Source organism: Nerophis lumbriciformis, linkage group LG24 (genome assembly GCF_033978685.3).
Source record: "Nerophis lumbriciformis linkage group LG24, RoL_Nlum_v2.1, whole genome shotgun sequence".
Classification (NCBI taxonomy): domain Eukaryota; kingdom Metazoa; phylum Chordata; class Actinopteri; order Syngnathiformes; family Syngnathidae; genus Nerophis; species Nerophis lumbriciformis.
The window spans coordinates 35,985,967-35,997,500 of NC_084571.2; the positions used below are offsets into that span (position 1 = coordinate 35,985,967).

The 11,534-nt window shown below is 33.7% G+C and overlaps 1 protein-coding gene across 1 annotated transcript; it reads left to right on the forward strand.

Moving 5' to 3' along the window:
* Positions 1-694: 694 nt before the first annotated feature.
* pet100 (PET100 cytochrome c oxidase chaperone) lies at positions 695-9,711 on the forward strand. Its single transcript, XM_061982269.2, has 4 exons — positions 695-849; positions 984-1,070; positions 1,154-1,186; positions 9,202-9,711. Exons 1-4 carry the CDS (start codon positions 823-825, stop codon positions 9,289-9,291), a joined length of 237 nt encoding a protein of 78 aa, XP_061838253.2. The 5' UTR covers positions 695-822; the 3' UTR covers positions 9,292-9,711.
* The last annotated feature ends 1,823 nt before the right edge of the window (positions 9,712-11,534 follow it).

Here is an 11,534-nt window from a genome sequence, read left to right on the forward strand (position 1 = left end):
AAAATGTTTTTAATTTATTTATCTTATTTATTTATTTATTTATTTTTTTAAAAGGACCTTATCTTCACCATACCTGGTTGTCCAAATTAGGCATAATAATGTGTTAATTCCACGACTGTATATATCGGTATCGGTTGACATCGGTATCGGTAATTAAAGAGTTGGACAATATCGGATATTGGCAAAAAGCCATTATCGGACATCCCTAGTTTTTATATTGTTTTACTTTCTTTTTTGTTCAAGAAAATGTTTTTAATTAATTTATCTTATTTTATTATTATTATTATTTTTTTAAAGGACCTTATCTTCACCATACCTGGTTGTCCAAATTAGGCATAATAATGTGTTAATTCCACGACTGTATATATCGGTTGATATCGGTATCGGTAATTAAAGGGTTGGACAATATGGGAATATCGGACATCGGCAAAAAGCCATTATCGGACATATTAGTAATAATAATAATGTATTATTCAGCAAATAGTATATTTATAACCCTGTTGGTGGACACTAATACATTCCAATGTTTTAAAATAAAAATAACTTATTTTTCTTGTAAGCACAAACGTAACTGATATGTATTTAGGTCAAATAAGTAATCATCAAAGCGCATGCGCGTTGTCTTTCGCATGATTGGACCTCTAAGAAGGTCAACTTCCAGTAGTACACAGTTGCTCCGCTAGGTGGCGGTAATGCACATTCAAGTCTTGGGCCCTGTGCCGTCAATCAAATAGAGAAGAAGAAGAAGTAACCCGGAAGTGTTCAGCGTGAAGGTCTACTTTTGATGGGCTGGAAAGTCATTTTTTTTGTTTTTTGACCAGAATGGGCGTAAAATTAGAAATATGCAAAGTAAGTCGATTCATTTTAAAGCTTGCGAATATACAAAGTGTTGTATTTGTTACACCACAGGCGTATGTTTGTGTTGTAAACCGAAGCGAGTAATGATGACGTAATGACTGTGCTGTTTTTGTTTTGGATCAAAGATGATCTTCTATGTCACTTTTCCCGTCACCATGTTCTGGATCTCCAATCAACCGGACTATTTTGAGGAGTACGTCTTGAAGAAGAAGGTTGGTGGCCTCTTTTAATAACCATCCCCGTCTTTTTTTCCCCCGCATAAACTAACATGTTGGGAATTTTTCCCGCCACTCAGAGGGAGATGTTACCCCCTAATGAGGCCCAGCGGGTGAGTTTTAAATTCACGTATTTTATTTATTTACTTTCTTTTTACTCCATACAAATATATAAGGGGAGCATTTGTATTCATGTTGATGTTGTAACATTGCCTTATATGGTCACATATTGTTCACTAGTGATGGGTTGATGAGGCGTCATGAAGCGTTTCGACACATTGCAAAACTGTATTGATACTGTGTCGATACTGTGTCACTAAATACTGACATCTGCTGGACATTAAAAATCCCTACAGGCAACCTATGGACCGACTCAACTGACACTGATTTTATGACCTAGTACAGTGGTTCTCAAATGGGGGTACGCGAACCCCTGGGGGTACTTGAAGGTATGCCAAGGGGTACGTGAGATTTAAAAAAATATTCTAAAAATAGCAACAATTCAAAAATCCTTTATAAATATATTTATTGAATAATACAAAATATGAATGTAAGTTCATAAACTCCGTGAAGCACAAGCTCAGGTTTGTCACTAAAATGTCTGTCAAAAAGAACTGTGAAAAGAAATGCAACAATGCAATATTCAGCTAGATTTGTTGTGGACATGTTCCATAAATATTGATGTTAAAGATTTTTTTTTTTGTGAAGAAATGTTTAGAATTAAGTTCATGAATCCAGATGGAGCTCTAATACAATCCCCAAAGAGGGCACTTTAAGTTGATGATTACTTCTATGTATAGAAATCTTTATTTATAATTGAATCACTTGTTTATTTTTCAACAAGTTTTTAGTTATTTGTATATCTTTTTTTCCAAATAGTTCAAGAAAGACCACTACAAATGAGCAATATTTTGCACTGTTATACAATTTAATAAATCAGAAACTGATGACATAGTGCTGTATTTTACTTCTTTATCTTTTTTTTTTTTCAACCAAAAATGCTTTGCTCTGATTAGGGGGTACTTGAATTTAAAAAAAAAATTCACAGGGGGTACATTGCTGAAAAAAAGGTTGAGAACCACTGACCTAGTATATACAATAATATAAACCAAGTCATTGTATTTCATTTAGGATTATTTCATAACTTCATTTAAATAAAAATATATTTTTTGTCTTTTTTAGATACAGTCAATAAATAATGTGAACATGTATCATAACATGGAAATCTAAGAGAACGTGTTGTGAATGAGGATGCTTGTGGACCTGGAAATTATTATTTAATTTTTTTTACACATTTTTATTTTTAAAAAAAAACAGTTTTTCCAATGTATTCAATTTTAGACGCTTTCTCTTCTTAGTTATTATTTCTCCGGCTGTAGAAAAGAGCCGCTCACAGGGCACAGAGGAGGCGTCAGTGCGACACAGTTCGCGTATCGGTCACGTGACCAAAACAGCTCATGATCGGTCACGTGACTTTCTAAAAGCGGTACGCGCACCGACACAGGGTTTCGCTCTATGAGCTCGACGCATGCGCCGATGCATCGTATTGTTCACAAATCGTTTAGTATTCCGTCAGGTTCAAACACTGATGACATTTATTAAACAAGACAAGAAGCAAGGAATCATGCAGAGACAGAGTTACATTTTGCTCAATGAGGAGAGACGTATTGGGCTGTACTCTAGTTACAGATCCGACCTACGCTCTAAGGCAGTGGTTCTCAACCTTTTTTCAGTGATTTACCCCCTGTGAACATTTTTTTTAATTCAAGTACCCCCTAATCAGAGCAAAGAATTTTTGGTTGAAAAAAAAAAGAGATAAAGAAGTAAAATACAGCACTATGTCATCAGTTTCTGATTTATTAAATTGTATAACAGTGCAAAAATATTGCTCATTTGTTGTGGTCTTTCTTGAACTATTTGGAAAAAAAGATATAAAAATAACTAAAAACTTGTTGAAAAATAAACAAGTGATTCAATTATAAATAAAGATTTCTACACACATCAACTTAAAGTGACCTCTTTGGGGATTGTAATAGAGATCCGTCTGGATTCATGAACTTAATTCTAAACATTTATTCACAAAAAAAGACATATTTATCATCAATATTTATGGAACATGTCCACAACAAATCTAGCTGAATATTGCATTGTTGCATTTCTTTTCACAGTTCTTTTTGACAGACATTTTAGTGAGAAATCTGAGCTTGTGCTTCACTGAGTTTATGAACTTACATTCATATTTTGTGGAAGTATTATTCAATAAATATATTTATAAAGGATTTTTGAATTGTTGCTATTTTTTTAGAATATTTAAAAAAAAATCTCACGTACCCCTTGGCATACCTTCAAGTACCCCCATTTGAGAACCACTGCTCTAAGGTACAGTCCCACGTGCTCCTCTATTTATTTGGGAGGTCCCTGGTTACGTCGCTGAGGCTGCTTCTGAAGGAAGGAGGGTGATCTCAGCAGCCCCAGTTAGACACAATATATGATTATTCATGAAACTATGACTACAATAAAACAATCCCTTACTGTACAATGTTTGCTCTCACCGGGATGCAAACTGATGGGATACTTATATGTTCCCATTTCGACGAAGAACTAATCACAATCCTTACGCAGGAAAACAAAAAGTGTCTTTCTTGCGATCTACGGGTATAAATTGGATGTCAAAGTTAAATAAATAAATAATTAAAATGATCAGACTATAGGTGTCAAACTCAAGGCCTGGGGGCCACATCCTTGTATCTGTCCCGCAAATATGTGTCAATAAAGTACTTCATATTTTCTCACTAAATGAGATTCATTTTTTCCATTTTGACAGAAAAAAATAGATGTACTGCTTGAAATTGTATGCCTTTTAAACTTTAATAGTAGCATCCAATATTGCAACAAATATTACAGTATATTATCATACTTTCCAAACATGTTTTTGTCCAAATAAAAATACTGAAATTTAAAACAAACTACCCATCAAATTAATAAAAATGATAATACGTTTTATGTTGTTCTTTACAGCAGTGGTCCCCAACCACCGGTCCGTGGATCGATTGGTACCGGGCCGCACAAGAATTTTTTAATTTTTTTAATTAAATCAACATAAAAAACACAAGACACACTTACACTTAGTGCACCTACATCAGGGGTGCTCATTACGTCGATCGCGAGCTACCGGTCGATCTCGGAGGGTGTGTCAGTCGATCACCAGCCAGGCATTAAAAAAATAGTCCTAAAAATGAGCGATCATAAATCTTCACTATGACGTCACTTTCGTCACTTGATTGACATTCACGGCACCCGAGGGTCTTCTGAGATGACGCTGGCTGCTGCCAGCTCATTAAAATTACCGACTGGAAGGCGAGAAACACTTTATTTCAACAGACTCTGGCGCCGTACCTGTCGTCAAAACTCCAAAGACCGACTGCACAGTTGCACAGTTGCGCTAACAAAACAAGAGTCTCAGAAAGCTGGCGTGCACAAGCTAGCAAGCTACGGAGTTTGCCGACAATGTATTTCTTGTAAAGTGTATACAAAGGAGTGCGGAAGCTGGACAAATAAGATGCCAAAAACCAACCACTTTCATGTGGTATTGGACAGAAAGGAGGACTTTTTTTTCTCCTCCATTCGAAAATGCGGACGTTTTTAGCACTACTGTCTGATTCCTATCAATGCAAGTCATCAGAATCAGGTAATACACCAACTTTTACTCTTGTCTTCATGAAAGAAAGGAATCTATATGTGTTAAACATGCCTGTATTATCTTTAAACACCTTAACTTGTTAACAATATTAACTATATGTGTTAAACATGCTTGCATTATCTTTAAACACCTTTAACTTATTAACAATATTAACTATATGTGTTAAACATGCTTGTATTATCATTAAACACCTTTAACTTGTTAAAAATATTAACTATATGTGTTAAACATGCTTGTATTATCTTTAAACACCTTTAACTTATTAATAATATTAACTATATGTATTAAGCATGCTTGTATTATCATTAAACACCTTTAACTTGTTAACAATATTAACTATATGTATTAAACATGCTTGCATTATCTTTAAACACCTTTAACTTGTTAACAATATTAACTATATGTATTAAACATACTTGTATTATCATTAAACACCTTTAATTGTTTAACAATATTAACTATATGTGTTAAACATGCTTGCATTATCATTAAACACCTTTAACTTGTTAAGAAAAACATATATTTCATAAATAAGTAAATATAAATTATATATATGAATGAGGTAGATCCCCACGACTTGATCAATTGAAAAGTAGCTCGCCTGCAGAAAAAGTGTGAGCACCCCTGCTCTACATTATATATCAATACAGTCTGCAGGGATACAGTCCGTAAGCGCACATGATTGTATTATTTTATGACAAAAAATTTTAAAATAAACCCCCTCCCCCTTCCCCGGTCTGTGGGACAAATTTTCAGGCGTTGACCGGTCCGCGGTTCCAAAAAGGTTGGGGACCACTGCTTTACAGCATATTACTGTAAATTGAAAAAAACTACAACTCAATTCTACATGTAAAGCGACTTTGGGTACTTAGAAAAGCGCCATATAAATCAGTTATTATTATTATTAACTCTTTTTCTGTGTTAAAATTCTGTTGACTGAGCTGCCAGTTTTTGACCGTAAAATCTACGGTTGTTGTCTTTAACGGTCTATTACTGTACATGGAAAGACAGTACAGTAGTTTTTACGGTAGAAAAAGCGGCAGCTAAGTTGCCAGAATAAAAAAAGAACTTGTACGTTTTTTCCATGAACAATATCATGTTGTAGAAATCAATGTCAATTCAACACAAAAATTCTGGCAACTAAGCTGCCAGCTTTTTCTGTAAAAACCCCCCCAAAACAGTAGTACCAAATATTTCGGAGTATAAGTCGCACCTGCCGAAAATGCATAATAAAGAAGGAAAAAAACATATATAAGTCGCACTGGAGCCCGGCCAAACTATGAAAAAAACTGCAACTTATAGTCCGAAAAATACGGTACTGTTTTTTTCCATTTACTGTAAAATGTTGTCAAAACAAAACCGTATTTTACAGTAAAATGTTGTAAATGTAAAGTTTTTACTGTAAAATCGACAGTCTACTTAAAACAATTTATACAATTAATTTTTTGGGGGTGTTCATTTACTTTGCCACATTGTGTCCAATTGTGTGTTTTCTTCCAGACTATGAAAAAAAATGCAATTTATAGTCCGAAAAATACGGTACTGTTTTTTTCCATTTACCGTAAAATGTCGTCAAAACAAAACCGTATTTTACAGTAAAATGTTGTAAATGTAAAGTTTTTACTGTAAAATCGACAGTCTACTTAAAACAATTTATATAATTAATTTTTTGGGGGTGTTCATTTACTTTGCCACATTGTGTCCAATTGTGTGTTTTCTTCCAGACTATGAAAAAAACTGCAACTTATAGTCCGAAAAATACGGTACTGTTTTTTTCCATTTACCGTAAAATGTCAAAACAAAACTTTATTTTACAGTAAAATGTTGTAAATGTAAAGTTTTTACTGTAAAATCGACAGTCTACTTAAAACAATTTATACAATTAATTTTTTGGGGGGTGTTCATTTACTTTGCCACATTGTGTCCAATTGTGTGTTTTCTTCCAGACTATGAAAAAAACTGCAACTTATAGTCCGAAAAATACGGTACTGTTTTTTTCCATTTACCGTAAAATGTCAAAACAAAACTTTATTTTACAGTAAAATGTTGTAAATGTAAAGTTTTTACTGTAAAATCGACAGTCTACTTAAAACAATTTATACAATTAATTTTTTGGGGGTGTTCATTTACTTTGCCACATTGTGTCCAATTGTGTGTTTTCTTCCAGACTATGAAAAAAACTGCAACTTATAGTCCGAAAAATACGGTACTGTTTTTTTTTCCATTTACCGTAAAATGTCGTCAAAACAAAACCGTATTTTACAGTAAAATGTTGTAAATGTAAAGTTTTTACTGTAAAATCGACAGTCTACTTAAAACAATTTATACAATTAATTTTTTGGGGGGTGTTCATTTACTTTGCCACATTGTGTCCAATTGTGTGTTTTCTTCCAGACTATGAAAAAAACTGCAACTTATAGTCCGAAAAATACGGTACTGTTTTTTTTTCCATTTACCGTAAAATGTCGTCAAAACAAAACCGTATTTTACAGTAAAATGTTGTAAATGTAAAGTTTTTACTGTAAAATCGACAGTCTACTTAAAACAATTCATACAATTAATTTTTTGGGGGGTGTTCATTTCCTTTGCCACATTGTGTCCAATTGTGTGTTTTCTTCCAGACTATGAAAAAAACTGCAACTTATAGTCCGAATAATACAGTACTGTTTTTTTTTCCATTTACCGTAAAATGTCGTCAAAACAAAACCGTATTTTACAGTAAAATGTTGTAAATGTAAAGTTTTTACTGTAAAATCGACAGTCTACTTAAAACAATTTATACAATACATTTTTTTTGGGGTGTTCATTTACTTTGCCACATTGTGTCCAATTGTGTGTTTTCTTCCAGACTATGAAAAAAACTGCAACTTATAGTCCGAAAAATACGGTACTGTTTTTTTTTCCATTTACCGTAAAATGTCGTCAAAACAAAACCGTATTTTACAGTAAAATGTTGTAAATGTAAAGTTTTTACTGTAAAATCGACAGTCTACTTAAAACAATTTATACAATTAATTTTTTGGGGGTGTTCATTTACTTTGCCACATTGTGTCCAATTGTGTGTTTTCTTCCAGACTATGAAAAAAACTGCAATTTATAGTCTGAAAAATACGGTACTGTTTTTTTCCATTCACCGTAAAATTTCGTCAAAACAAAACCGTATTTTACAGTAAAATGTTGTAAATGTAAAGTTTTTACTGTAAAATCGACAATCTACTTAAAACAATTTATACAATTAATTTTTTGGGGGTGTTCATTCACTTTGCCACATTGTGTCCAATTGTGTGTTTTCTTCCAGACTATGAAAAAAACTGCAATTTATAGTCTGAAAAATACGGTACTGTTTTTTTCCATTCACCGTAAAATTTCGTCAAAACAAAACCGTATTTTACAGTAAAATGTTGTAAATGTAAAGTTTTTACTGTAAAATCGACAGTCTACTTAAAACAATTTATACAATTAATTTTTTGGGGGTGTTCATTCACTTTGCCACATTGTGTCCAATTGTGTGTTTTCTTCCAGACTATGAAAAAAAACTGCAATTTATAGTCCGAAAAATACGGTACTGTTTTTTTCCATTTACCGTAAAATGGTGTCAAAACAAAACCGTATTTTACAGTAAAATGTTGTAAATGTAAAGTTTTTACTGTAAAATCGACAGTCTACTTAAAACAATTTATACAATTAATTTTTTGGGGGGTGTTCATTTACTTTGCCACATTGTGTCCAATTGTGTGTTTTCTTCCAGACTATGAAAAAAAACTGCAATTTATAGTCCGAAAAATACGGTACTGTTTTTTTCCATTTACCGTAAAATGGTGTCAAAACAAAACCGTATTTTACAGTAAAATGTTGTAAATGTAAAGTTTTTACTGTAAAATCGACAGTCTACTTAAAACAATTTATACAATTAATTTTTTGGGGGGTGTTCATTTACTTTGCCACATTGTGTCCAATTGTGTGTTTTCTTCCAGACTATGAAAAAAACTGCAACTTATAGTCCGAAAAATACGGTACTGTTTTTTTTTCCATTTACCGTAAAATGTCGTCAAAACAAAACCGTATTTTACAGTAAAATGTTGTAAATGTAAAGTTTTTACTGTAAAATCGACAGTCTACTTAAAACAATTTATACAATTAATTTTTTGGGGGGTGTTCATTTACTTTGCCACATTGTGTCCAATTGTGTGTTTTCTTCCAGACTATGAAAAAAACTGCAACTTATAGTCCGAAAAATACGGTACTGTTTTTTTTTCCATTTACCGTAAAATGTCGTCAAAACAAAACCGTATTTTACAGTAAAATGTTGTAAATGTAAAGTTTTTACTGTAAAATCGACAGTCTACTTAAAACAATTTATACAATTAATTTTTTGGGGGGTGTTCATTCACTTTGCCACATTGTGTCCAATTGTGTGTTTTCTTCCAGAGGAAAGAGTTTGAGGAATTCAAGGAGAGGATGCGAGTTCGAAGCGAGCAGCGGCTGGCGAGACAAATCTCCATGGACTCCGAGAACTAAGATTATTTAGTGAAATGTGTATTGTATATATTGCCCATGCACGTGTGTCTCAATGATGATGATTTTTGAAGTACCTAAATACCTTATTACATCATTGTTATGAAGTCAGTTTGTGTCTTTGGACTTTTCTGTTTTGTTTGTAGTTGCACCACATGTCATTACAAGCTAATGAAATTGTTTATTGGAATGATTTGTTTCATCACACAGTCCAGAGTTATCTGTAAATATGCATTTTAATATCCTCCTAAAATCTTGCAATGCATTATTAGACAAAAAACATGTTCTAGAATAAAAGCTGTAGCATTGTGAAGAGAATGTCTCAGAATTTCCAGTGATGTGGAACGTGGTTTTTCCCAAAATGCCATACCGGCTTACATGATTTATGAAAGTTATTAAATTATTGTGTTTTAAAAAGTAGAATTTGAGTGGTTCTTTTAGTGTTTATTTAATACTTTTAATTTTTTTTTTTTTTTTTTTAGTGGCTGCTGGTGGCAGGAGCTCTGTGCTCTTGTGTCATCCTTTTGTGTTCCTCTTCTTTTCATGTGTGTTTTTTTCCCCCTTTTGGTTCTGGTCCCTTTGGGACTGTGTGACAAGGGGTGGCACTTTCGTGACTTCTGCGGTGCTTTTTCGTGGACTTCTGGATCTGCCTTTTGGCCATGGAGACCAGCTGCTGGGTCTCTGCCACACCAGAGTCCGTTTGGAGAGACCGGAGTTGGACAAGCTTCACAGTGTCTCGGCTGAATGATCATTGTTGCGTTTTTGGACCAGTTGTTCCTCCCAGGGAATTCAAGTCACAATTCGCTCCCAAGCTCTTTACGACACTTAAATCCGAGTTGGAAAAACCACCAGAGACAGAATGGGTATTTTGTTGTATATTTTCAAAGCTTTGCCAATATACATTTTGAGACCAGTCTAACCCTAGAACATTCTATTGCGCCTCCCAAAATGGTCTGTCTTCCCAACGCCAAAAAACCCCTCTTTCCTTCCCCCTCCCTAGCCATAATACAAGCACAACGTCTCCCTAGCCATAATACATTCCAAAGAACTCAAGGTTACCACACACAGTTTACTTGCTGACAGAGCATCAAGAGAAGAAATGGAAAACATGAGCTGTTTTCAAATATGACAAAGAAATGGAAGAAGCATACCTGCCAACTACTCCGGTTTTCCCGTAATTCGTACGGTTTTCATCAACCTATTCCGGGTTACGGTTGCAGTGATAAAAAATACGGTTTTTCATTAATAAAAAAAAAAAAAAGGGTGAAAACTACGCGAATTGCACCTTGTGCAGACAAGATTTTTCGATCGGACACGGAGGAATTAGCGATGTAAAAGACCACGTTGGGACAAAAAAACACAAGTCTAATGCCGTTGCTAGCGATACAAGTGGAAAACTTTCAACGTTTTTCGTCGCCCAAACAGATTCTTTGGATGTGATAAATGCCGAAGTTTTATTTACGGAGGCAATAATTGAGCATGGACTTCCAATCGCACTGGCTGATCACATTGGACAGTTAAATGTTTGTAATGCAACCTTTAAAAATCATTACGCGGTGATCGCGGTCCCAAAAATAAACTTTTCTTGCATGATAATGTCCAGAAAAACTCGCTTTATATTACTATAGAGTCCTTTTAACGAATGAGTTTGATGGTTTATCACAAACCTTAAATGAAAGAAGTCCTTTGTTCTCCTGCACCATGCGCTTTGGCCTTGCTTCGTGTTTGGTGCGCAATCTTGTCGGCTGTATTTCACAGCACGTCTTTGACAACTTGAAGTGGCATAAAACATTTAAAACAAGTCCAAGTTGAAGAAATCTTGTTAAATGTTAACTACCAAAATACAGAAGTATGTCCTTAATATTTTTGCAGTGCTATTTCTGTTGAAAAGTTAAAATGATTACATTAGAGATGTGATGTGCCACTTTTCAAGTGTCTGATGGCTTCAATTAATTTTCATTAATTTTTCATATTTTGAATTCTTTTGAAAGGCTTACAAAAAAACTACATTTGAATTGTAATTCCATGCTATTGACAGGACTATTAATTTTAATGAAGTTAGCTTACCATGTTTACAGTATGATAATTGTGATAGAAATGTGAATTTTAGGCACAGAATATTTTTTTACAATTGAACAAGGCAGTAGATTATACAAGCTTGGACAGAAAGTTAATAATGACACCAATTTTTTTTTTAATGGAATTGTTTAGTACTCTTTTACCATTTGTTTACTGTAAAAAGTGTT